We start from the raw sequence: 27,355 nt of genomic DNA, 5'->3' as shown, positions 1-27,355 counted from the left end.
ATATTTCCTTTGAAGTTTACCGGGATGGCAATGCATACTATTAGAATCGATATAGGTTTACATCTTAAAAGCTGATCAATTGGTAAATGTGTAAACTTAGATTTAAATCTTAATATAAAAAAGACATGTTTCAAGTCAATAAACTATTTAACCATTTAATCGTTTAACGTCATCTAGATCAAATATTTCCTGGAATCTAAGTGTTCCGTGTTGGGCCAAAAAATGAAATAATGTTATGAATTTTTTACTTGACTGGAAAGCAAAAAACAAGGCGCTTACTTTCAGGTAAAGGTGTTTAAGAACTACGATCATTTGGTTCTTATCTAGAAGGAGTTGGTGTTCATTCACAGTATAGTATCAATTACATCTGAACTTGGTAATTAAAATTGAGTTGGTAAAATATTAATTTCTGCTCTAAACTTTCTTCTGCTTAAAAGACTTTTATAATTTAAACCCAAAAGCTGAAAACGAGTACACAAAAAAAGCATAATAGTAATTATTTTTCAATTTTTTTAATTTCTTAAATATAAATGGTGAGTGTGTCAGTGTTTACCTCTAACATAAACCACTACTTTGTTCTTTATGGTCAAAAAATTAGGGTGAAAGTAGAAAATTGAATACGTGAATTTACATTTCCAAAACGTTATTTTGTGACAAATAATGATATTGATCCTAATCGATTGGGAAAATCTAAAAACAACAAAATCAACATTTACTTTACAAATCAGATCTTGAAAAATAGATTTCTATAATGAAGTCGATTCGTTAAAAAACTTAATATGAAATAATAAAAGAAAAATATTAAAAATATAAATATTGAATTGCTGTTTTACATCGAGAAGATAAAATTCATTTTTGCTTAACAATCAAATTAATACTTAATACAGAGTTAGTAAAATTTCTTTAATGACAGCTTTCAGCATCTATATCAAATCTCTACAGCTCTACATCTATCGCTAACCATTATCTATAGTTAATCAAATCTGAAAGTTGGTGCTAAAAGAAATTTTTTTTAACCCAGAATTTTTCTCATTCATTGAGTCTAAAGTTGAAAGATAAAATCTAAAAATAATTTAAAAGTGTATCCTTTATCTAGTTATTATACATATACTTCAACGTGCTGAGGAAGTATTAGACACTAAGTGACTAAACTCACCAGAAAATGTACCGCACCATGATTTCTTTGTGGTTTTCATTTTCTGCTGATTTTATTCATATATTAAGTAGATATACATGACTCCATGATGTTGTACATTTACGTGAGTGATTAATGCTGAAGAGTAGAAGAAAGTTAGAATGTGAATGATCTGATTAATTTATTGATAGGAACGTTTGTAAAAACATTTATAAGGAATGAAAACAGAAATACAATTGAAAATCAGGAAAAAAATATCAGATTCCCAAAAGGTCTGGAAATACAGACAATACTCGTGGCATAAAGCGGCGCAGTTGTTTTCAAAAACCATAGTTTTTTATTGATAACCCTGTGCTCATATGGAATGTAAATAAACATTGAAAATATATATTGGCAAAATATAGTTTACTTATCTATTACGTTCTAAATATAATATAATTGTTTTAAAGTTTAAAATGCTATAAAATGGCGAATTATCTGTTTAAGACGAATGGAAAATGTAGCCTATTATATACGTATATGTATCTAATGGATTGTTTTCAGCAATTGAAAAATAATTAAATTTAACTTAATTTGCTAATGGTTGCTAAATACTTGATAATATGAATACCTAAAAGTAAAAAACTAGGTGAACAAAAAAATTCTTGTAAGGATTTCCATTTTCCAATATTCCTGGAAACTTATTCAATTTAGTACTAACTTATTTTAGCTCAAATTTAAAAATTAACTATAGTTAACTTCTATAAGTAATTCAGTACTAGTAAAGTTCTTTCTTTTGATTTATCAGTATTAATTAATTACTTTTTTTAATAACATAGAACATCTTTTGTTACATTTATTGGATGTGAATTGTAGTATGGATCCTTCAACACGATTAGTTAGCCTCAGCTTTGCTATGTTAGTTGGATGTTATGTATTTGGTTTGATACCATTATCTATATCTTTTTCAGAGGTACCATAAGCAATTGTTAATACTTTTAACTCTATTATATATAAAATGTATCAAGTTGTACTTTTTTTTTATGAATAACAGTTTTTGTTATAAATTTATAAGTTTCTTGTTATTATTATTTTATTGTCACTGTTATTACAACATTAGTATTTTATATATATACAAAATGTATTAGTATCATTTAGTATTGAAAATTTTATGTGCTTTAAAGTATAATAGTTAATTTATGTGCACCATCGCAAAATTGATTGCCAACAAATCCATTCTAATCAACAAATTAAATTTTATTATGTGGAATTCATTTTCATGATGAAAAAAATGTCATACCTAGTGGAAAAACCAATAATAAGTTCAGTCAATAAACAGTTGCCTTTTTTGTTAAAGAAATAAATTTTTTGGGAGTAAGCCTTCTCATTTGCTAGTTCTTTTGTAGGCAGTTGTTTTGCAGCTGTAAACTCAACTCTGGTTATCAACTAGTTCAACTAAAATTTAAAAAAAATCTAATGTTTTAAAAAAGGTTTTGGCTTGTGTTACTCTTCTAAGAATACAATCAAATAAGAAAATTAATATATTTGATGTTGTAACACTATTTACCAAAATAAAGTAGTATTATCAGGTATCAATGTAAGTCAAATCTATGTTATTTTTTTTGGTTTTGTTTTTTTTTGTTTTAGATTTTTTAGGAGAATATACCTTCTGTTTTAAAGAAGTAAATGAGTTGTATAGTAAATTAAAGTAAATTTTAAAAATATATAAATTATGATGTCTGAAAAGAAAATGATTTTACATAAAAGCAATTCAGACATGCGTCTGTGTGTGAATGGAGTTGCAATATAGCTTTGTTCAAGACTGATTTATAATTCCTTAATGACTGCCATACTTCACTTTCTTATCAAATTTTTCTATTTTCTTAATTAAGTTTTCTCAAAAAAAAAACAGCCTCTAAGTTACTCAACAATAGTACTGTTGCTTAAACAAATTTATGATAGAAGTTCTAACTTTTTTTCATAGAAAAATATTCGCACTATGTCAATAACAGGGGCTGGGTTAATTGTTGGAGCCGCACTCTCTGTTATTATTCCAGAAGGAGTTCATTCACTTTATGAACAGCAACGTAAAATTTTATTTAAGTATATAGTTTAATTATAGATTTATTATGACGATTTTTAAGTCTATTTTGGTTCAGAAACTTTTAATAGATATTATCTGTTTAGAAATATTCTATATAAAAATCTTTAGGTTTGATAAAAAATTGTAATAAAATGATGTATTTTGAAGTTTTACAGGCTGCTCATAGTAATCATGTTAAATCACGCTCACTTACTCATGCTGAAGAGAATCTTAAAGGAATAGATCATGCTGATACTTCCTCATGGATTGGTCTCCAACAGCGTTTAACACCTGAGTTTGAATTACATTCAATTATTGGCATATCATTGACTCTGGGATTTGTGTTTATGCTTCTTATTGATCATTTGTGTGGTGGTTCACATTCTCACCCTTCTTCAAATGGTATCTCTTATTTTAATCTTCATTCAAGTTGACAAGTCGATAAATACAAACAGCATAGATGCAATATTCTTGTTGAATTGAAAACAATGTTTTGCTTTAGAAATGAATTAAAATATTCATGATGACATGTGATATCAATATTGTTTAAAGAAATTTTTTTATTTTTTATTTATTTATTATTATTATTAGGAGCAAGAAGTATTAGTAATATAAAAAAATAGTTACCCTTCAAAAAGCATTTAAATTAAATTTTTCCAGTCACTACAATTTTAAGGTGTTTGTAAAAAAGTATAAAATTTTAGTTTTGTAGCAGATAAACCAGGATGTTGTAGCCAAAAGGATATTTTGTTGGGATGATGAAAAACTTTTGACAAAGATTACCCAAAATTGCTACCAAAGCTGCTTTTCTACAAGTGCTAGAAAAGTAGCTGTCAAAAATAATTTTTGTGTAAAGTTTACACCACAAGAAACTGGCAATAGGCTACAACAAAATAGCTTCTCAGGACAAGGAAAAAAAATTTAATGTATAAATGGTACATACTTCTACTATCTATAAGATTAATAAAATTTGAGTTTAAATAAAAGTAACAATATGCACCATTTATTCTTTTTCTCACTGTATATATGTGTGTGTGAGTGTGTATAGGTGTGTGGGTGTTTAGTGAGTTTTTTAGTTTCTCATGGAATAACTGAAGTTTGCTATGATGCACTGAAATATAAATAAACAACAATATGCAAAAAGCGCATTAAATTTGATATATTTTGTAAAAATATGTGCTATGTTTTATTTATAGATATTTTTATTTTTTCAGAAAATGGGCGTCAAAAATCATTTACAGCAACATTAGGACTACTAGTGCATGCAGCTGGTAAGACTTTTTAGTTTGGTTTGCTTGTTCTAAGTGTAAGCATTTTTTTAAAATAATAATACTGTTCTGCACAGTAGTTGTTGATTAATCAAGTTCTAATACTATTTATCTTGTTAATGTTATTTTGAATTAGTTGGACAAACTTTGCATGATTTTTTTAATTGCAGTATCATAATTAAATGTGAAGTAATATAAATTTTATTCATTTTAAATTGTTTTATTGTTTTCTTGGCAGCTGATGGAATTGCATTAGGGGCCGCTGCATCAACAGCACAAGCTGATGTTGAGATGATTGTGTTCATTGCTATAATGCTTCATAAGGTAAACATAATGTAATATAGAATATTGTAATGATATTTTGTATGATATTGTAAGGATATTATATGATATATAATATTTTGTGGTTTATTGTTAATCTGTGTTCAGAATTTCACTTTTAAAAAAATAAAGTATTTGTGAAGGTGCATCATCTTTTAAATACTTTTATTCAGGGTTTTTAGCTACAGATTTTCTTTTTTTACTTTTTTAGGGTCCTGCAGCATTTGGTTTATCTTCCTTTTTGCTTCATGAGGTAAATTGTTATTATTAAAAATCTGATCTGTTTATTATTGTTTATATTTGAGTTGTTCAGTGCACAAATCAATCAACTCCATAAAACAAAAAGTTGAGAAATAGTTGTACATTAAAATTATGTACATTGTTTTTTAAAATTCCCTTTATAATATAAATTCAAATATATATATATTGTAGAAATCCAAAAATAAAAGGAAAGAAAGAACAGCCATATTATTATATAAATTTTGTATTACTTATCTTTCTATTCTTTTTATGCTGCATTTATTTCTCAAAATATTCACTTAAAAATTTTTGTGTCATTTTAGTATTTTTCGTTTTAGGGGCTTGAAAGAAGTCGCATAAGGCGTCATTTATTAGCCTTTTCTTTATCTGCTCCTATATCTGCTATTCTTACATATTATGGACTTAGTCAGGTATAATTTTTGTTGTGGTTTTTTTATTATCAAAAATCAGAAAATGAAGATAGTTTGTAAGAAAAAAATTCGTTTTCCTGCAATTTATCTTATGTTAAATGACATTTTTATTAAATGTTTTATTAATGCACCTAAAATATTATCCTTTTACCACCTAAATCCTATATATGTGGTAACAATGCAAAAACATTTAAATTAACTTATTTCATATTTTCATAATTACAAATTATCATCTTTAATTTGAATGTTAATAGGTTATTACTTAAATGTCAAGTTTGGTAACATTCGTAACAAAAAAAATAATATAATTGAAAAATTTTAAAAACACAAAATGTTGGAGTTTTTATTCCAGTTGAGTTTTCAGAACTGAACTTTAAAAATTTGTATATTTTTTTTTTTGGGAGAAAAATAATTGTTCTCATTAAAACAATATATCATTTACTAATGTGCATGTTATAATTATGAAATATCAGGTAAAATTTATTTGTCAATATCTTATATGGGAACATTACTGTATTTTAGGGGCATTATGAATTTTTTTTTTTATTTTTTTTTAACCCCACGAATTAGTTATTTAGGTCATAATTGGTGTTCCAAGTAAATTTAAAATATATAAACTTGCTCAACACGATATGATTGCATTTTTCTTTTTTTAGACAAATAAAGAAACTCTTTCAACCATGAATGGTACCGGTCTTGCAATGCTGTTTTCGGCGGGCACATTTTTATATGTGGCAACCGTACATATACTGCCAGAACTTTTAAGCCACGCTATAAGTAAGGACGGTTCTTTGATTCACACAGAGCATAACGCGGTGTTATCAAGAAAAGACCTAACTTTTTTAGTTATTGGTATTTTAAGTCCTCTTTTTTTAGGGATGTACCATAAGCATTAATTTTTAAATCTTAAAGCATGCACTTCTCCTACAACAAATCTAATGCGTTTATTGTGGCATCTTATGTTAATGTTTTTTGTTTTTCGTTTTTTTTTTTTTTTTTTTTTTTGCGTTGATTTCTTTTGCAAAATGGCGAACTTGAAATTCGAAAAGTTTGCTAAGTTTTTACACAAAGAAAGCATAATATTTTTATATTAATAATTTTAACCATTATTAAAAAATTATTAGTATTACACTAATGATAACTTTTTTTAACATGCAAAAATGCAGTTGATTGTAAAAATGAATATCGTGTTTAAATAAATATCCAGTAACAAAATTAAATAAGTTTTCCGCATTTTTTTGTTCCCGGACCAAAAAAAAAAAATTGGACCAAAATTTAGGCTGAATATTCTACCATTCTCTTACGATGACATACTTGAGATCATGTTGTTCTTTTTTTAATCAAAATGATGGGTTTCATTGGATTAAGCTCTGGATATTGAGCCAACTCATTTAATGCATTCTGACAAGCATTGTTAAACACTTTGTGCAGTGAGCTTAGGTTCATTGTCATGCTGGAAAACAAAATTGGAGTCAAATTGTTGATCATTGAGAGTAGAATTTGTTAGAGGGGGCACCTTGGTAGACATTTTGGCTCAAGCGCTGTCTGGCTTGAGTGTAACACTTGGAATTGACGTTTTGGAGAAAATATTTTGAATTTGCTTTCATCTGACCAAACTACTTTATTCCAAAACAATTACAGTTTGTTTGCAAGACTTAGTATAATTTAATTCTTTTATTTTTTTGTGTTTTTACACGTGCTATTAGGCCGTGATAACCATTTGTTTTAGAACATTTCGAACAATTTGTATTAATTGAACATTTAGATATTATTTGACATTCGCTGCATTCCGCAATTTTTGTTACAGAAAACTTTGGATTTACTTTGACTACTCGACCTTTAATAGCCGGCTTGATCTTTCTTTGTTAAGTACTCAGTCAAAGCGTTTGCTGAATCAATTGTTGAGCGCGATTTGGAAACAATTCTAGCAATTTTGTGTGCACTTGTATAAACTTGATGCAAGTTTATGACGACATTCCATTCTTCCCTCGAAGTTTCTTTTGTTTGTGCGATTTAAGACGTCATTTTATTCTTCGAGTTTTCTACTTTCGAAATAATCTTGTGGATATTTACTTGAAACTATCCACAAGATTATTTTGATATCAAGTGTGAATAAACAATTTATGCGAATGATATTTCACAATCCTTGTAGTAGCAATCACATGAACAATTTATTACGTGGTCTTAAAAAAAAAGATCGTTTAACTGAACAAAAAGCTTTTAAAATTAGGTTCAAGGTTTCGCTAAAAGAAAAATACTAAATTTTTTTGGCTATTTAACAAGCCTCGTTTCGAAAACAAAGCCTAGAACAAGTTATGAAATGTACAAAATTGATGGAAAAATATGGCTTACAAATTTAGAAAAATAGGTTTTTTTGTAAATAATTTACAAACCTTCTAATGATTTTTGTTTTACATTAGCATTTAGTGTTATACATCATTTCTTTAAAAATATTATACAGAAAATTTAATTTTATACAGACAAAAGTTTTTAAAAATCTATAGTTTATAAAGGGTCAAACAATTAATAATGTGAAAACATAAATATTTTGTTGCATTCCTTAATTTTCTTTTGGAAGCATTATTTCTTCTGGCATGTTGATATAAAATCAGTTGTCATATTGTTTGCTATAAGGTGAATAAGTCCACACAAAAAGACGAGAAAAATCCCAACGCCATAATGCTTCCACCGTCAAACTTTCCCTTTTTTTTTTTTTTTTTTTTTTTTTTTTTGTGTAACTTGGGTCAAAATATTTGATGGTCTATCCTGGTTACCATCTAATCCAAAAATTTTAAGTTTTTATTTGTCTTACTGGAATATCCCCGATTCTTATTGTACTATGCACAATCCTACAAAATCTCTTTTCTGGCTGTTAATATTTCAAAAACAGCTCATTTCTTTGTGTTTTTGTTAATAGATAAGCTTTTGTTAAACGTCCTCTAATCGTAAGTGACGTTGAATTAAACTTTAAATTGTGTTTTACGGTGTTGCTGGAGATAAACGGATCCGTTTTAAGTTCACGCAATATCTTCTCCACAAGTTGTTTTTCTTTGCCGTCCTCGAGTTTTGTGGGTTAAAAGCATGCTGAAACTGTCTCAAATCAACTGTTATTTTTACCAAACGTTCTTTATATTAATTTAATTCATAACACAAACCACAAAAATTATAAGTTATAACGGTTACATAAAGTTTAATTATTTTTTTTAAAAAGATTTCTGTGCAAAAAAGTTTAGAAACAATTGAACCTTGATGAAAATTTATTCATTAAGCTGTCAATTTTTCAATTAGATAGTTTCAGTAAGACAGCTAATATTTGGTGGTACATCAATTTGCCTTCACTAGCATCACAGCATCGAATTAACTAAATTAATGAGAACATTCTGAAGATTAGTATTCCAATTTTCTTTAATCAAGGCAAATAAAAGGTCTTTGTTTGTCGGTTTTCTACCAACTAACTTGCGATCGATGGACTCCCAAAGATGCCAAAAAGGATTGAGATTTGGATTTTGGGAGGGCCATTCAAGAACGTTGATTTTTTGGTGATTAAAATAATACTTAACAGATCCGGCACATTTTTCTCTTTACTCTTCTGAACTACTTTTCCTTTGTAAACACTACTGCTCTCTCTTAGGAGGATTAGGTATGGGGAGCTCAGAGCGATGTGGTAATGGCGCTCTGGATAACAGAAGGTCAGGATATATTATAGCTGGTGCACTTTTGCCTGCTTGGTGTTTGGATGTTTTTACTATGCAGAAGAAACAATTGCTTGAGTGATCAGTTGATTCCTTCCAAATTCGGGGGATCGCAGATCTCATAGCTCTGTTTTTCCCTGTACCAACCTGTAAAAAAAGCAGAATGAAAACATATATATATATATAAATAGATGTTTGTATATGTGTCTTACCTTCCAGATGCTTACAACATCATGATGTCATGGTTGGTTAATGAAGATAATGACTGATGACGAGCGACTTGTGTACACTCTGACAGCTAGAAGTAAACTGATCTGTTAACATACGCTCCCTGCATTTATGCTGCCATCTACGTTACCAGAATATTCTAGAAAATCGTGGAACATTTATAATTAATTCGAAGGTTCTGGAATCATCTAGAAAGTTTTTTTAAATTTTCTTTCACCAAATTAGTGTGGAATCTCTCTGGATTGCAGGAGGCAATAGGTTAGTTTCAAAATATCGCTGGCCAGTTTAAGAAAATCAAAGTTTAAAGTAAATAATCATAATTTTTTAGTTTTCTAGGTGAAAGAAAATAGAAAATAACATTCACTGACCAATGACAGAAAAAAGTCAAAATTTTGTTACACTGTGTATTCATGCTCATATATATATATATATATATATATATATATATATATATATATATATATATATATATATATATATATATATATATATATATATATATATATATATATAGACAAACATCTCCACAAATTTTTAATTTTTGACATTAATGATTTTTCAATAAGTGAAAAAAAGCTCAAGATTGCAATCAACGTTGCCGAGCAGCACCTTATAAAAAACTTTGAGCAAAAAACATTAATAAAACATGCAAGAAAATCTTTACTTTTTAACAACGATGAAACGTGGATTAAGAAAAATGGCGGCCATTTCGATGTTACGATGGGGGCTGACGATGGTGCTGAAGTATGTGAATTAGTAGGAATCTTTCTATTATTTCAAATTTTGCAACATTATAAAAAAGAAGATTTCGAGGTATATTGTGACGACTGGCTAGCAATATTTAAAAACAAAAATGGCCAGCAGATGGAAAAAATCAAAAAACATTTCGTGAAAATATTTAAAAGTAATGATTTTCTTATTTTCATCAAATGCAATATGAAAATCGTAAATTATCTCGATGTGACACTTGATCTTAATGATAATTCTTTTCAACCGTACTCGAAATGTGATAATGAGCTGAGTTATGTCAACTATGATTCCAACCACCAACCTCGCACTGTTGAATTAAGATTATCTTCAACTTCATCAAACGAACTTATTTTTAAAAATGCTACTCCACCTTACGAAGAGGCTTTAAAAAAGGCAGGCTATAAATGTAAACTCAATGATCAACATGAGGTTGTTTCGCAAAATATTTACCTATCCAGCTCCTGTTAATTTTTTTGTAATCCATAAAACCCTGCAGAGCAAAGTCTACGTTGCATCGTTCGTTTATAAACGTTCATGTTTAGTTTCTCTTTAATAGCTCTAGCAGAAATAACAGGCTCTCGGTTTACTTCTCGTACAATAAGCTTATCTTCTCGAGATGTTGTTTTTAGTGGACGGCCTGAACCAGCTTTTTTTTGCACACTTTCATTTTTTTTTTATTTTTGTATTATTGATTGTACCGTCGCCTTGCTTTTATTATATTTTTTTTAGCACTTTTTCTATACTCGAAGCCACTTTCATGATCATTAACAATCATTTGTCTCAACACTAATTTCGTAGGTCGTAGGCATTTTGGAAAACTTTTGAAATGAAACAGAAGTTATTTAAATGTTTAAAATTTTACGTCTGTAATGTAGACAAACAAAATTAAATAAGTTACCAGCAAAAACAATCAATAAACTTACAACACTAAATAATTCAATGGGTATGAATACTTATATTGTATTTAAAATTGCACTTTTTATGTTATATACTAGATATAACCAAACATAATAACATAAAATCATAATTATCAATACAGAATTATTCTTTATCATCATGTTTACACATTTATTTTTTCATAGCAATAAAAAACAAACACCTTAGAGTATGAAAAACAAAGTTTAGTAATATGCTTGGGGTATGAATAATTTTTTCGCATACTGTATATACATATATATATATATATATATATATATATATATATATATATATATATATGTGTGTGTGTGTGTGTATATATATGTATGTATATATATATATATATATATATATATATATATATATATATATATATATATATATATATATATAACACACACGCAATTAGATTTATATTCCTAGACGATTTTTAGATGGTTTTTCATAAAAAACTTATGCACTATTGGGTTACCAGAAGTTAACTTTTGGCTGAACGAGTGGACAAATTTTTAGATATCTTACAAAATGTTATAGTGTAGTGAGACTAATTGATCGCGGCTAAAAAAAATATTCTTTGAGTATTTTTTTTTCCGTAATTAAGTTACTGATCATTAAAAAACTTAATCGTTCTTTTATAGTTGTTTACCAAAGCGGATAAATTTTAGTTTGATTATTTTTTACCGTAATTAAATTACCCATGAGTAAATCTTCCTTAAAAAAGAAATTTAACCATTTTAAAAGTTGTTTACCAAAGTCAAAAAACTCAAAAAAAATTTTTTAATCAAGAATATAATAGCGTTTCCACACTGAATTTTATTTTTTTTTAAACATGAAAAAAGTAATTTTTTTTTCAAAATCATTATTGCACTTAAACATAAATAAAAGGAGAAAAGAAAAATATATATTTATATTGATTTCTAACTTTCATTTTCGGGGTATTTGTTAACGCCCGTCCCACTTGTGGACTTGTGTCCGCTTCACAACAGCTCCTTGGCTTTTAATTTCTTTCAACGTCTCAAAATTAAATCATTAGTTCATGAAAAAACAAACTAAAAAGCTTGTTTTTAATTTCACGAAAAACAAGTGGCATTCACAAGAAAATTTCATAAATAAAAATAAAGAATAAATGAAATGATAACTTTCTCTCTTTATAAAAGTCTACAAAAATAGCACGAAAACATTAACGCGTCAGAAAAAAAAAAATACAATTTTTGTTTAGACAAAAATGTTAAATACTGCTATAAAAAACTTCACAAAACTCGTTTATTATAAAGATAAAAGTTTGCAACACACAGTTGAAAACTGAAGCCGAGTAAACTTTTCAAGTGACTTTTTGAATACTTTTCTCATGTAACAACCGACGATGGCGGTTTTTCTTGCTATAAAAAATTACAGTAAGGTAAGAATAAAACTCGCTTAGAAGACTCGCCTCACCAAAACCTAAACCCATCTGTTTGTTTGATAAAAAGTCGACCCGGTTGAACGTGTAAGAGTCCATATGATATCGGTTTCACAAGCGAACATTTCGTACATTTTAACTTATCAGGTTATCAGTTTGGGTATCAATAGTGCAGTAACCAAGCTTCCTTTTGTAAGATTTCGTACAGCTTCATTACTCGGCATCTCGACTAAAGCATGACAAGAACGCATGCTTAGTAAACGACTGCTACACTGACTACCTGTTGTTATTGCTAATGGCACCCCGTCGTCTGTGTCCCAATTTAAGCGTACGCGATGATATTCCGGACGAATGTCCAAGGTAATATCAAAACTCAACTAAACAACAAAGATGATAACATTTTGTAAATCAATTTTAAGTAGCACAAAATATTGAGAACCGTATACTATAAAATTCTTATTGAAAGTAACGAACTTACCCGCGCTTGTATGCGCTGCAGGTTTGGTTTATTGAAACCAGCTAATTTTCTTATAGCAGGCAAAACAAACAGATAAAATGTAACGATCGCAGACACCGGGTTACCAGGTAAAGCAAAGAAATACGTTGTAATAGAGCCGCGCTTTATTATAGCAAATGTTGTCGGCTTTCTAAATAAAAACAATTGAGGCTCAGCAAAAATGAAAAACAAGAATAACCTAGATTTGTTTTTAGAGATTAGAAAAAGAAAGTTAAGGCGTAAAATGTGCTGAATAAATTTTCATACCCTGGTTTCATATTCACTCGACCAAATTTTATGTCACCGAATCTCTCCAAAAATTTCTTGATAAGGTCCTGATTTAGAAAAATCAGATAAATTCAAAGGCTTTCTTATTAAACATCTAAAAAACCAACGAAAAAAACAGCCCAGCGTAAATTCTTTTTTTTTTTTAAAAATTAAAACGATAAATTATTCTAACCTTTTCTCCCATTGATACACCACCGGTGGTAATAAGAATTTGGTGTGCAGTGTCGTCAATGACGTTAAGAAGAACTTCACACATGCGATTAAAACTTACAAAAAAAACGTACTTAAATATTGACACCGTTTGCTTTAAAATTATTTTAAGACCAATATTGGTAGGAACAGTAGAAAATCACGAAAACATTGTTGGCTTTTTTGCAGTTTAAATCTTAAATTAAATTTTACCAACATAACTAAATATTGGTAAAAAAAAAAAAAAAAAAAAAAAGATATATCCTCACTTGTCAGGAAGTACTCCTAGATCTGCTGCATTAAAGCCTTGCTCGCGGATAGCAGCAATGAGAGCAATTTTATTTGAGTCATAGATCTGCCCTTTCCCTTTTTCTTCTCCGGGAGGAACCAACTGAAATATGTAATGCAAGTTAACAAAAGTTAATAATATAAAATAAAATTTTTAATTGTTTGTTGTAACATGATATGGCATTAATCACCGGCTGTTTAAAATTTCTAGATAAAAAGTAATAAGTGTTGTTATCAGAGTCTAAAATAACAGAACTGATCATTGCAGTCATCACTTTATGATCACTTATTCAATCTGAAAGACATTTGAAATATGACGCAAAAATGCTTAATAAGTACTTATTAGAGCGTTTTCGTGTTTAAACACGTCCTATTTAATAAAATAGGTTAACATTAATGGCACACATCTTCTAATAAATAAGAAACGATGTAATAAGTACGACGTATCAAACATATACCTCATCCCCACTGGAAAAAACTCCTATGGATGGTGGTGAATACACTGGAACCTTAAAAAAATATTATTATTTTAAGATGACACACAAGATAAAATGAAACAAAAAGAAGAAAAAATTAAAAAGGAATTACAGTATTGATTCCTGCCATTGCAAGCAGCCCCAGTTCTGAAGGACCAAGTTTTTCTCCAGCACACAACAAAGTTTCTCCCTGGCGAATGTCAAAACCAATTGGCCTAAAGTGATAACCATTAAAGTAAAAATAAAATGAGACAAAAACCCAAATAGATTTTAATTGGTTTAATATCTTTTATTGAACTTTTTCAAAATAAAAGTACAATAATTTGTCTAGCAAATACATGCTTTTTTTCCTTAACTATTTTTAAATGCAACTAAACTGACAAAGTTTCTTTTTCAGACATCAAGGTTTTTTACAACTTTCAATTTGACAGTTTTATTAGCTCCTGTCAACTTATTTTCATAAGATTTTAACAGATGCAATTAAGGATCTTTTCTCTATTGGATGATGTTCTGTTGTATTTGTTGATTTGAGGTCTTTTTAAAAGTCGCTTGATTCTGTTCAAACCACAAAATGATATCTCAAAATGAGGAGTACTATGTTGGTATAGTGGTGTTCAGTAAATTGATTAACAAGCTTAGAGGTAAACTCAGAGTTTTTTCTAAAGTAAAATTCTTGTCATGAGGTTTACTGATTGGCGATAGCAAGCATTTTTTTTATTAAATCAGTTGAACCAATCTAAAGTTATTGTGATTTATTGGCTTTCCATTTTTGAAGTTGGCAGACAAAATGCCATTGTGCTAAAAAATCGATGTTGATTTTGCCCAGGTTTGTTTTCACCTTAGCAACAATCACAAATGAAAAGTAAAGATCATGAAAGAAAAAGTACCTGATATCTTGCTTTTGAACTGGAACGCTCACTATATTAATAAGAGTCTCAGTATTGCCCTATATAAAAAACAGGATATAAAATTTTCTTCACACAAAAAAATTACAATATGTAAGTATATAATCTCCCTGTAATTACAACATTCTGCTCCTTAGCGACATTTAAAGACTCTAAAAATACTAACATTGTCAGCCATTTCAACAAGTTCTGTATCTTCAACTTGGACAACAGCATCAGCACCTGGAGGAATAGGGGCACCAGTTGTAATTCTGCTGCACTGTCCATGGGTAATTGACTGTTGGGGCTTAAATAATCAAAAAGCTATTTTTTTAGTTAAATCTGAATCCAGTTAAATAATAAGTTTTCTCTACATTTATAAAAAAAAAACTTCTGTGGTTTTTGTTATGAATTAACATTATATTACATTAAGTTATTATCATTCTAATATTATATCTATGTTTTTCCAACTGACATTGAGCTCCTTTTGTTATTCAAATATCAAATGTATCAAGTTACATTTTTTTCTCATGCTCTCATTTAAACATTATTTCTTAACTAAGAAAATATTTAATTCATCTTTAGGTGTCATTTTTTTGAAAAATATTTAACAAAATATTTTTCAAAAGAATGACACCTAAAGATGACATTGACAAAGTATTTGTCAGTGTCAAGTAATTATATTTGCTACAGAATCAACCTCTATTTTTGGAATAAACTCCCTTGACTTGCAGTCCTTATTGTTTTTTCTTTTTCTTATTTTTGGATAAACTATTCTAGTTCTTTGAAAGCATGGTCAATGTGATAAGTATATATTGACTTTTTTTTAATACTTTTAATAGAAAAATACTTATATCATAATTCTTTAAAAACTTTATTGTAATATTTAAAAATAAATTATCATATTTAAAAACTTTAACTATTTTGGGCCTGCCCTTAAAATGGTTCAAACACAAAACAAGTAACAATGATCACTTACCATGTGCCCTGCGTGAATAGGCTCTATAACTTTACGTATACCACTTCCATCGGCAGCTGTTTATGAAAAAAATTAAAATTATAAAAAAACTTAAGAAATAGCCTAAAAAATTTTTATTAAAATATAAAAGTTTACTATAGAATATATAACATCAAATAATATATATGTGTGTATGTGTTAAAAATATATAAATACCAATAACCGCATAACCATCTTTGACTGAAGCTGGAAATGGAGGATAAGGCTCTTTTGCTCGAATATCTTCCATTAAAATTTTCCCTAAAAGACCTAAAAAAAACCATGATTAATACACTATAATCTTTTGGTGATTCAGTATCAGCATTTTAATAATTAATCCACTATCTTATTTATTCTATGAAGTATTGATTTAAATAAAATTATTACAAAAAAATTCAAGAAAAAAAAAGTTTATCTTATAAAAGTTTATTTTATAAAAGTTTATTTTATAGGGTTTATCCTTTTGTAGGACAAACACTAAACTATTTTTAAAAAGCTGGTAGAATATTGAAACACAAAATATTCTAGCAGTTGATAGTATTAAGCTACTTGGTTCTAAAAAAAATTAAATACTTTTTGTACTATGATTCTACACAGCCAGAGACTCTTTTCTTTTTACTTTTACATTTGCAATTTAATATAGCAATGGGTAAAATTTTAAAATAACCAGAATAAAAAAAGAAAAACTTTTATCTTTAAATTAAGATTTTATATTTTAACAATAGCAACAGTTTGCTTTGAGAATTCTTTAAATTTACCTGCATGAAGGTTAACTAAATGTCTTTTCTTCATGGGTTGGATTGAACCAAGAATGATTGAAAGTGCTTTGTGCACTTGTAACATAGGGTAAGGTGAGAAACGGTCACGCTCTGCAACTTTTGGAGTGTCAATATATACTAAATTGTTATGCATAAGTTCATTTTTTCATATGACAAAATATTGATTTTCAGTTTTTAATACAAACATACAAAAACTAATGTATCAATAAGAAAAAGAGCATAAGACAGAAAACAAAAAAAAAAGTCAAACATTAACATATGTAAAGATAAAATTGCATATATACAGGACAGGCCACACTGTAATATAAATTCTTCAAAAATATTGTTCTTTTCATTATTAGAAGCATTTTTTGATAACAGATTTTTTGGGATGTCTTTGAGTACTGCAGAATTTTCTCTTTGTATTTAAAAGATTACAATAAAACGTGAACAAAATTCTATAAAAGTTAAGCCATTTTTAAATCATTCTGCAAAATACATATTAGGCAATTGCAGAATGGTTTTTTTTTTTCCATTGTAAACAAAGTTCATATAGGGCATAATATTAAACAACTCATAATAATTAATTGATGAGTACAATATGCTCATTTTGTCTTGAATTACAGACAGTTAAAAGAATACCACTTCTTAAACAGAAGAGATCAAATCAAGAAAAATTAAAAAGATCCGTGAGAAAGCTACATGAAAGTATTGAAGCAAACAAAATATGGTTGATTGGAAGATTCCTTTAGAAGATTTAAAAACAAACTCTCTGACCACTACCAGAAATGTTTGCAAATTTTTGATATTAGTTTTTTGATATTAGTTTGCAAATTTTTGATATTGCATTTTTGATATTAGTTCTCACAGTTAAAAAGATGACATTAGAAAAACCAGACCAGCTAAAGATGCATTAAAGATATTGCTTGGTTAATAGCTCTCAAAAATAGAATAAAAACTGGAAGAATTGATGTAAAAGATGTGCTAGACTCCAATGTTAGGAGAAAAAAGCAAGAATGAAAAAGAAACGGATGGCCACCAATAAAGAGAAGAAAAATGAAGTGAATAATGAAGAAATTGTTCAGTTGGTTGGTTTTAGCAGTGACTCAGCTGAAAAACCTATTGTCACTGAACCTAGTAGTTCCATGGGTCCTGCATTTCAGAACTCTACTAAAAGTGATCCTGAGTCAAGGAATCATGAACGCTTCTAAAATTCAAGTTCAAGGTTGGTTTTGTATTAATAAAAAAAAGAAGTTATTACTGATCAATTTTTAAACTTTTATTTTCATTTTATGCAAGGGTTGTTAAACCTGAGGATATGAAAATGGCAAGGAAAATAATAACAGAATTTAAAAGGTTAAATCAGATTAACACTTCACTGGGATGAAAAATTTTAAAGTAAATCTCTGGCCGAAGTGCATTTAACTGTTTTAGTGAGTGGTTTTCCTAATTGTGTTAAAGGCAAAATATCACCAATGAAACCTATACAGTCTGGTACAGGACTTGCTAACATTTTTTTACCAGATTTTTGATCAACTGCTTTGAAAACAGGGTTTAAGAATGGAGCATCAACTCTTCTAGAATAATACAAATCAATTAAAACTCTTGTTTGGCTAGCTTGTTGCCATCATACTTTAGAAATGATCTTGGGAGCATTTCAGAACTCTTTACTTAAAAGAGAAACTGATGCTAATATAGATTTTCGGAAAGAATGGATTTGCTCAGAGAAGGTTCCACTCAAAAACCTGTTGATGTTGAACATTCCTTCCTCAAAAAGTAAGTAGATGAAACTTCTGTGTTTTAAGAGAAAGAAGTAAAATCTAAACATCCATGAGATGGTTACAAGAAAGCTGCAAAATTAGCACTTTATCTCTAATGCAGACGAGAACCTAAAACTTGTGGAGCAAATCAACATAGCAGATAGATGTCATTTATCATATGCACCAAAGATGTTTATTTTTAAATAATATTTAATTCTGATGTAGTAAAATAAAAAATCTTTTTGAATTTGAGCTCAGTCCTGTATGTTAAAGCTTGGTTAAAAACAACAAAAGGTTCTAATACACCAATTAATGATATTCAGTTATAAAAAGATCTAGGAGCTCTGGCACAGATCTCATGCTTCTATTTTGCAGCTCAGAAGTCAGCTAAAAAGATCTTAATAGGTACTCTTCCTACTTCAGAATAGGAGGAAGATGGAAACTATTTGAAGATGAAACTTTTCATTAAATCAGTCAAGGTTACCAACGATGCTACTGAGTAGAGAATCCAGTTGTTTGGATTATCTTCAGATACAAAAGTAAAACCAACATTTATAAAACATATTGAAAAATTCTATGACATTTTATATAAAAAATATTTGGTTAATTTTAGGATGAGGCAGTATGAAACAAAACTTTTGAAGTGGTTGAAATTCAAAGAAAACCTGTTGGTAATTTGAATAAGAAGCAACTATTTTCTGAGTTGATTCAATAGAAACACTTTTTTTTTTTCCCCATAATTCCATACATCACACTAGAAGGAAAGTGGATTATACGTAACAATTGACATATATCTTAGAAGTAGAATATATTTTTGATAATTAAAAAATGCCTTTTGAACATTTGGAATTACAAGACACTGCCCACTCCACTCTCAACTTACCTCCACCTTTGATATCCTTTTTCTTTGGGTTATCTTAGTGTAAAAATGCATCTTTAAATCAAGTTTGGCAGTACTCAGAATCATCCTATAACACTTTTTTTTTAAGTAATATTTTTAAGTTCAAGAACAATTTCTCATGCAGCCAGATGTAATTTTCAAGCTTTTTTGATTATGGCCAGCCTTAATATATACTTATGCATGAGACTTATGTATGGAAATAAATAATGGTCACAAATAAAGACAAAATACAAGATAAATAAGTTTTGAGAAAGAAAAAATTCAAAAAAAACCTGCTGTTTTTTTATGAGGGCATATATGATTGTTTATCTCAGTTGAGGATTGAGAGAGATGATCAGAAGAATCTAACGATGAATCAAGGCTGTGTAGACTATCAAGACTTCCACGACTTGACATTGGTGGTGTGTCCTAAATGAAAAGAAATAAATTAATAGTTTTTTGCAGAGATCCAGACTGCTGCAATCACTGCAGTTACAATAGGATACTTGCAAAGGACTAAAAACTGTAAATTTTTAAAATTGAGTCTAAGGTTTTTTGTTGTTTTTTTTATAAACAATTTTTTAGTGGTTGCAGTCTATTTTGCTATAATATGCATCAACTGTACAAAAGAGTGTATAAAAATTTCTATCATATGATAAATGCAAAAATAATCACCCAACCCAAAAAAATTAACTAAAAAAGATGGCTTCAGGTTATTAAAGTAACTTAAAACTAATGTTAAAACTATTAAATAGAGAATTTGTTTTGTCAATTCAGAGAAAAAAGTGTGGAAAAGTATTACTGCATTGATTTAAATGCATATCAAGTTCTGTTAGATAAAGAAAAAGTATTTTTATCTCTAATGAACCTCTCTTCATAAATGCTTTTTTTTTTTTTTAAGTAAATGCTTTTTTTTACTCCAAAAACTTTCACATTCTGTTGCATCTGTTATCATCTAAAATATTTGTGCAATTTCAAATGCTTTATGAAAATATCGATTCCTTTACAAATAACCAAATTCTTTACTATCTAATGCAGCATTTTTGAGCCTATTAAACACAGCATTTGATGCATATAATAACAAGTAAAGGATTGGTTCTTTAAATGCAGAGGCATTGATTGTACATTTTTTTTAAATTCAGCAATTTATTGAAATTATGGCTCTTACACATGCTGCTTCTTTTATGATCTTGTGTGTAGAGGAGATCGGGGCTAGTTGGCTACACGGGTATGTTGACACATTGCATTTAACTTTGGAATTTTTCATCAGAAATTTCCAAAATTCACATGGAATTTTCCCACTTAACTAATTCATCTTTCAGTGTAGTATCAGGGCTATATGCGCATGCACATAGAAGTTGTGCGATTTTTGTGTTTTTTTACTAATTTTGTAATTTTTTGTAACTACATTACTTTTTCAATTCTAAAAACCAATAGCATTAGCTACAAGTAAACTGGAATAGATTTAGGTGTTGTATGATTCACTCTAACCAGTCACATTTTGTGTTTCTTAATATTTCACGTTTTGGGGGATTTATAAGCCATTTTTTGAGCAAAAAGCTTTAGAGATTAGTTGGCACCGTGATCGCGGGGCTAGTTGGCAACATGTGCCAACTTACAACTTTTCGCATTAGCTGTAAATTCACTAAAGTTATATAACACTACAGATCTACAGACATGAGAAATTATAAAAGAAAAGCAGACAGGCCTGTAAATTCTAAAAATGTTATAAAAGATGCTGTGGATGCTATTTTTATAGAAGAAAAGTATATTCGATCGACTTATTTTGGATAAAAATTATTAAGAGTTTTCATATAAAAGATGCGCTTAAAATATATACTTAATGTTGCTAAACTTATCTCTTTTTATATGGTGTGCCAACTTACCCTAAGAGCATAGGCAACTTACCCCGAGCCGGGGTAAGTTGGCATGTATTTTTTTCTTTTTTGGAGGCCCTTTTTGGGCCACCAATTTTTTAGTTAAGAGAACTGCTATCAAAATAAGTCTTGTTTTATATTCTTAATAAAAGTGTCTATTTGAGTTATATAATAAAAAACCAAAAACCATTCCAGTGAATTTAATGTATAAACGCTTTAAAATGTTTTGCAATAAATTCATTTACAAGATTTAGAATATGTAAACAAAATGGTTAATGCAAAGTTTGAAATGTGATCATTTTTTGGCATAATATTTTAAACTATGTAACAAAATTTATGTGTTGATTTGCTTTTGATTTCATTTGTTGTAATTCCAATAAGTTATCTTATGCCCTTTTTTTTAATGAGCAATTTCGTCAAGTTTTATATAAACTTTAAGGGAAATCTTAATTAAATTTTTCTAAAAGCTTTGACTTTGGTTTTTAAAAACAGTGAATTCTTATAAAAAAAAAATTTTCATAAGAGAAATTTTTTTAGCTCTCAGGACTGAAATAATTAGATTAAGAGCACAATTGCTATTCCTTTGATTTAGTTGACATGGAAGAAAATGGGTAAGGGAGCAAGTTTCAAATGATTTTGACAAAACTTACAAAATATTGCTTTCGACAATTTTGAACAAGACATATTACTTCATTTGTGCTCTCAGTTCTCCCATGGTAATGAGGCGGAACTTTCTTCTATCATTAAAATATAAATAAAAATATAAGTTAATCAAAATGTAAATATAGTAAAAATATAAGTATATAAATAAATGTAAATTTACTTGAAAAATCCACTAAAAATCTATTCAACTAAAAACTTAATTTTTTTAAAAGATAAATATTATAAAAAATTGAAACAATTTTTACTATCATTACTTTATAATTATGAAAATAATTAACTATTGAATAATCAATATCAACATTCTTTGACAATTGATAAAGTATAAAATAAAAAATATAAAGAATTAGAACATACATTATTATCTCTATGAACTTGCGCAGTTACTTTTGTCATACTTGTGTGAGTCTGTTCAATTTTACGATAATCATTCAAAACCAAATCTATTTTTAATAATGATTTAATAAATTATTTTGTACAATCCATTGTTTTCTTGGAGAACTTTTTTGTGTGAATTCTATGCTGTGAAATATGCAACTGAAATCTTAACCAAAAGCATGGCCTAGTGCAAGTTAAATGAATCTTCAACTTACCAAAAGCATGGCCTAACGCAGGTAAAATAAATTCAAAACATTCCTAAAACCAGAAAACTAAGATTAAAAACTTAAGATAGGCTTGATTGGCCCAAGATAAAGAAATCAAAAAAACAAAATTACACACTTGAGATCCTTTCTTGCTCCCAGGCAGGTTACAGATTATAGTTGACTTCCTAATGCCACATACTGGACTACAAGGTAAAAAAAGAAAAAAAAAATGATCATAAAATACAATTTTTGTAAAAAATCATACCATATTTTTTAAAACAACTCATGCCTAAATCATTACATAACCCAGCATCTTGCATTTTCCTATCACAATCACTATCTTTATAATAAATCACCAACTTAATCATACATAATTGCCATTATCATCTCTAGCCCAGTTTCTGATTTAGATTCATAGCAGATGGATTTTTTTGATTATTACAATCACTTTTACTGATAGTTAATTTAACTATCTTTTTATCTATAAATTATTATCTATAACTTATCTATAGTTTAATCAAATTGAAGGTAATTTAACTTACTTTAGTTAAATTACCTTCAATTTTGAGAATCATCTATGCTGAAAATAAATGACAACCAACAAAATTAATTATAACTAACTTTTAAACATAAACTGGATTTAAAACAATTTATGAAAACATGTCTGTAGCCTAATAACACCAATCTACTGAGCCATGATTTAAATCATGTCAGAAAAATATAAACATTCATCTATTACCACAAGCTGTCCCTGAATAATCTTTCCATCAGGTTTCCTAAAAATTGATGAACATGTGGTAAATTGAATTTTGGTCACAAAATAGTGAGCTTCCTGGCATGATTTTTATGTAGAAAATTTTTTTGAACCATCATGCAATATAATAACAAAGAGGGGGCTTTGTTAAAAAAATGATGAGTTGTTAGTATGTATTATCAACTGGTCTGAATTTTAACTTAATGCCTCTTTAGAATATATTTTTAATACTTTGTGTACCTTCCAAGAACATGCTTTTTCTAATGTCAGAGCATGACAAACAATTAGAATAAAGGGTTTTCATTATTCTAATATTTCTTTTTAAACAATAAAACTGCATTAAAGGAAGCTAAAAATCATAAATATGCTTTGACATGATTGCAATAGGTCAGTACCCAAAAATATTTATTTATCAAAGTATTTTTTTATTACCGTGATAGCATAGCTGTAGGAGTGCTTGCTATTGATTTACTTAGCATGCAGACTGTTAGACCAGGTGCCTCTCGATCAATTACTTCTTTAGTTGCCTAAAAAAATACAAAGAGAACTGTTGATGAAGTAAGAGTTCTAACAAGAGATTTGCTAGCATTAGATTATAAATGATATGAAAACAAAAAAATTTAATTGCATGATTTTTTAAATTTAGAACTGTAAATTGTATTATCTAAAAGCCATAGGTGAATAACAATTAACTAACAATTAAAGTAATTTACCTCAGGGGTGACATCCCTTAGAGAGAAACCAGTTCCACCAGTAGTTAGAATAAGAACACAGTTTTCTGTATCACTCCAGTGTGTAAGGCAGCTCTAAACAGGTAAAAATTGTCAATATATAAGAATATATAAAACTTAACATATAAATTACATCAATCTAAATAGAAAACAGAAAGATAAATGCCAAGAGAAGTAAAAAGAAATCTAAAAAAACTAAGTTTAACCTTAATAATGTGAAATTCATCTGGAACACATCCAGTTATAACATTCACTAAACCAAGTCTGAAATTAAAAAACAACATTGTAGAAATTCATTTTGAAAACGATTTTTCATTTTATCACTCTCATCAAAAAATTGAGCAAACTATAAATAATTTAGGAAAACATTAAAAAAATATTTTTTTTTTAGAATCCATGAAACCAAATATCTCAAAACCGAATTCAGCAATTTCAAGAATTTCACAAATATTTTTGTACTTCTATAAGTCTATAAAGAGCTACTTCTTATTTAGTAGTAGGTACTAATCAGAAAAATAAGCTGCATTACTTTATTTTGAAAGCCTCTTGCTGTTGGAATAAAGTCTTTAAACAAAGTTTTAAAGCAGTCTTTTAAAAACTTCTTACAAGCTAAACATAACAAAATATTTTTGAGAAAAGATTATTTCTTTTAATAAATTAAAAATTTAAAACTTTTTATGTAGAAATGTTTTATTTTGCTTTGGATCCAAAGTGCTTTTCTATACAAATAGAAAAATGCAACAAGAAGTTAGAATTTTATTTGTGAAGAACTTTAAAAAAAAACAGCTGCATTATTTAAAATTCATTAAAATAAAAATAGACTAAGTTAATTATATTGAAAAAAGAAAAAAGAATATATTTTATGATATAAATATAAATAAACCTTTGAAAACTTGACTCAGCAAGAACCTTTAAATTTGGACCGCTTTTATCTTCTTGTGTACCTGCTGAGCATCGATCACTCACTGAAAAAAACAGGTCAAGTAATAATATTCAAGTTAATTATGCAGAATATTAATGCATATAGAAGAAAATGTTACCTACAACACATTAAATCTTGAAATAACTTTTTGGTATGGTTGTAATGTAAATATATTACTAAATAATATAAATGTTTCATGTATTTTTGTTCTAACTTGTCTTGTTTACTAAGATAGTAACAGTAGCTGCATGTCAAACTCTTCAACACTCTTTACTTTCAAAATATTGTTTGTGTTTTTTATTTCTTAGATAAGACCTCCTTTAGCTTTTACACACCAGAATTGCTATTCACTGTTGACACCATATTTATGTAATAATAATGTTTCATCAAAGCATGTTTGCCTAACATAACCAGTAAATTTTCAAAAAAAATTGTGACTGCTTTGTGAATTAAAAGCAAAAAACAAAGCAATTATGATGTATGATGTATGATGTATGATATATGAAAAATGAAAAATGAAAAATAAAAAATGAAAAACGAAAAAAGAAAAAAACAAATATGAAAAAAAAATAAAAAAGTGATATGGCAGACCTTCTTACACATGATTAGAAAAATTTAATTGTTAATAAAGGTTTTTACTTAGTTGGCTCAGTAAATAACGTATGTTAACTATAACATACGTTATAGCCGTATTACAGCAACGATATAGTTTTATTAAAGTATTTGTAAGTTTAAGCCGATATCTAATGTTTATGGTAATTATTATTACAAGTTGCAAACCTTACAAGCTAACAGATAAATCACTAAAAAATAAATATTACCAGTAAGTATTCCGATCTTTATCTGCCTGGGGCCAACCTCAGGTGCAGGGGTAGGATCGCTTATATTTTCATAGTATGTCGCCATCTTAGCGAAATGCTGTTGCTTTGTTTAGCCAGCAGAATGTGGCTAACCAAAAGTTTTTATTCAAAGGTAAGAGACAAATAAGTTCTCAAATTTAAATTTTGATTGCAATTAATGAAAAACTCATCTCTAGCAAGCATTTAATGAATGTTAATCTAATTGTTCAAACTGATCTTTCTTCAGATTTTTCTTTTCTTTTATAAGAGCTTTTATCTTCTCTTCTCTAACATAACTCGCATATAGTTTGAAAGTTCGTACGATAAGAATACAAAAAAAATTTTCAATGCGTGGATATAACAAATATTAATCTTCGAGTATTGGCTGTTATTAGATTACCTAATATAGATTACATCATTTCTTTAATTTAATGCCCATCTAAATCACAGTATTACCATTCAATGAAGAAAATTATTTTGATATAGCAGATAAAGAGCACAAACAAAACAATATCTAAATTTTAAGTGTTATCTTATTTCAGAGTCGTTTTACCTTTTTTTTTTAAAGTCGTCATTTCCGCATTAGAATATTTTTTATTCTGGAAACATGTTTATAAATATAATTTAGTGTAAATAATCCATCCTCTATATAAAAGTTTCAAAAGTATTTTATTCATTTATAAAAAACATTGATATCGAAAAAAGTTTACTTAACAACCAAAAATCGAATTTAAAAAACAATTTAAAAACGAATTGAGGCAGCTTTAACGACATAATCACAATAACGCGTTAATCGCAAAATTATCGTTAAACGAAAATATTTTCACTTTAAGTTTGAAAAAGGGTTTTTATTTAAATCCATATTTCATACCATGGTTTATTGTAAGAACAGAAGGATCAGAGCAAATGTTTACTAAAAATATTGTGCTACATGAATTTATTTTAATTTGAAATCAAATGTTATGATAAAATATCCTCAGAGTCCTTAAAGGGTGAATGAATTTGGAGAGGGGACATAAGCTTGAGATTTATACCATAAACAAAAGGTGTACTAAAGATACCAGTCAAATTTGTTTCATTGATAAATTTAAAATATTTTTCGTTGATTTCTGTGCTCGCACTGTCTATAATTACACTCTATTTGTACGTATTCTAAGCTTTATGTATATATTTCTAATCAAAGAAAAATTCTGAAATTGTTTTTACTTTGATTAACCATCAAATTTCCAATTGCGTTAGGTTGTATTAATACTTTTTTGATAACCTTTGTCTTCCGTTCTTAATGACATAAGCGTAGAAATTTTTCAATTCGCGTCTGTTTCCACTAAAAATAGCCCGTTCTTTTGTTTTTTGAAAAAAAAAACCCATCCGACTGCATTACAGCGCTTTTTAATTATGAACATTGGACCTTTGGTGTTTACATAAAAACATTTTCTTGGACAAATCTTGATATGTTTGTTGTTTCTTTTTGAAACGATCTTATAATTTTAAAACGATCAAGCTAATTTTAAAATATCATCTCATTAAA

General features: G+C 28.1%; 3 protein-coding genes across 5 annotated transcripts in view; 1 reads left to right on the top strand and 2 right to left on the bottom strand.

Annotated features, from left to right (window-relative positions):
• LOC145182892 (uncharacterized) overlaps window positions 1-37 on the bottom strand; it is a 10,276-nt gene extending 10,239 nt beyond the window's left edge. For both annotated transcript variants that reach the window (XM_090084668.1, XM_090084667.1), the window contains exon 1: window positions 1-37. This exon is cut by the window's left edge and continues 103 nt beyond it. The gene's annotated coding sequence lies outside the window, so the exon portion shown is untranslated.
• A 1,875-nt stretch (window positions 38-1,912) lies between these two features.
• Window positions 1,913-6,652, top strand: LOC145183503 (zinc transporter ZIP9-like). Its single transcript, XM_090086265.1, has 8 exons — window positions 1,913-2,087; window positions 3,099-3,201; window positions 3,366-3,599; window positions 4,412-4,468; window positions 4,704-4,789; window positions 4,998-5,039; window positions 5,365-5,457; window positions 6,114-6,652. Exons 1-8 carry the CDS (start codon window positions 1,992-1,994, stop codon window positions 6,351-6,353), a joined length of 951 nt encoding a protein of 316 aa, XP_089942391.1. The 5' UTR covers window positions 1,913-1,991; the 3' UTR covers window positions 6,354-6,652.
• Window positions 6,653-12,168: 5,516 nt separating this feature from the next.
• Window positions 12,169-26,354, bottom strand: LOC145182744 (gephyrin-like). Of its 2 annotated transcripts, none has more exons than XR_016452267.1 (22): window positions 25,810-26,354; window positions 24,950-25,031; window positions 24,273-24,330; window positions 24,049-24,141; window positions 23,768-23,862; window positions 22,718-22,784; window positions 22,591-22,633; window positions 22,355-22,440; window positions 21,988-22,074; window positions 19,754-19,889; window positions 16,821-16,958; window positions 16,240-16,332; window positions 16,045-16,100; window positions 15,253-15,389; window positions 15,069-15,127; window positions 14,294-14,396; window positions 14,164-14,214; window positions 13,687-13,808; window positions 13,401-13,494; window positions 13,208-13,275; window positions 12,923-13,091; window positions 12,169-12,821 (listed from the first exon to the last, which is right to left on the bottom strand). XR_016452267.1 is itself a non-coding variant. In XM_090086536.1 (22 exons), the coding sequence occupies exons 1-22, from the start codon at window positions 25,892-25,894 to the stop codon at window positions 12,588-12,590; spliced, it is 2,139 nt and encodes a 712-aa protein (XP_089942662.1). In that variant the 5' UTR covers window positions 25,895-26,354; the 3' UTR covers window positions 12,169-12,587. The 2 variants fall into 2 exon arrangements, 1 of the variants encoding a protein (XP_089942662.1); XM_090086536.1 differs by having other exon boundaries at window positions 15,253-15,372.
• Window positions 26,355-27,355: the final 1,001 nt, after the last annotated feature.

This window comes from Hydra viridissima, unplaced genomic scaffold (assembly GCF_058129835.1).
Source record: "Hydra viridissima isolate aposymbiotic clone 2 unplaced genomic scaffold, HvirCarnegie_v1 scaffold_4, whole genome shotgun sequence".
Classification (NCBI taxonomy): domain Eukaryota; kingdom Metazoa; phylum Cnidaria; class Hydrozoa; order Anthoathecata; family Hydridae; genus Hydra; species Hydra viridissima.
Note: the sequence above shows the minus strand (reverse complement) of the source record. Positions and strands in the feature narration are given on the sequence as shown.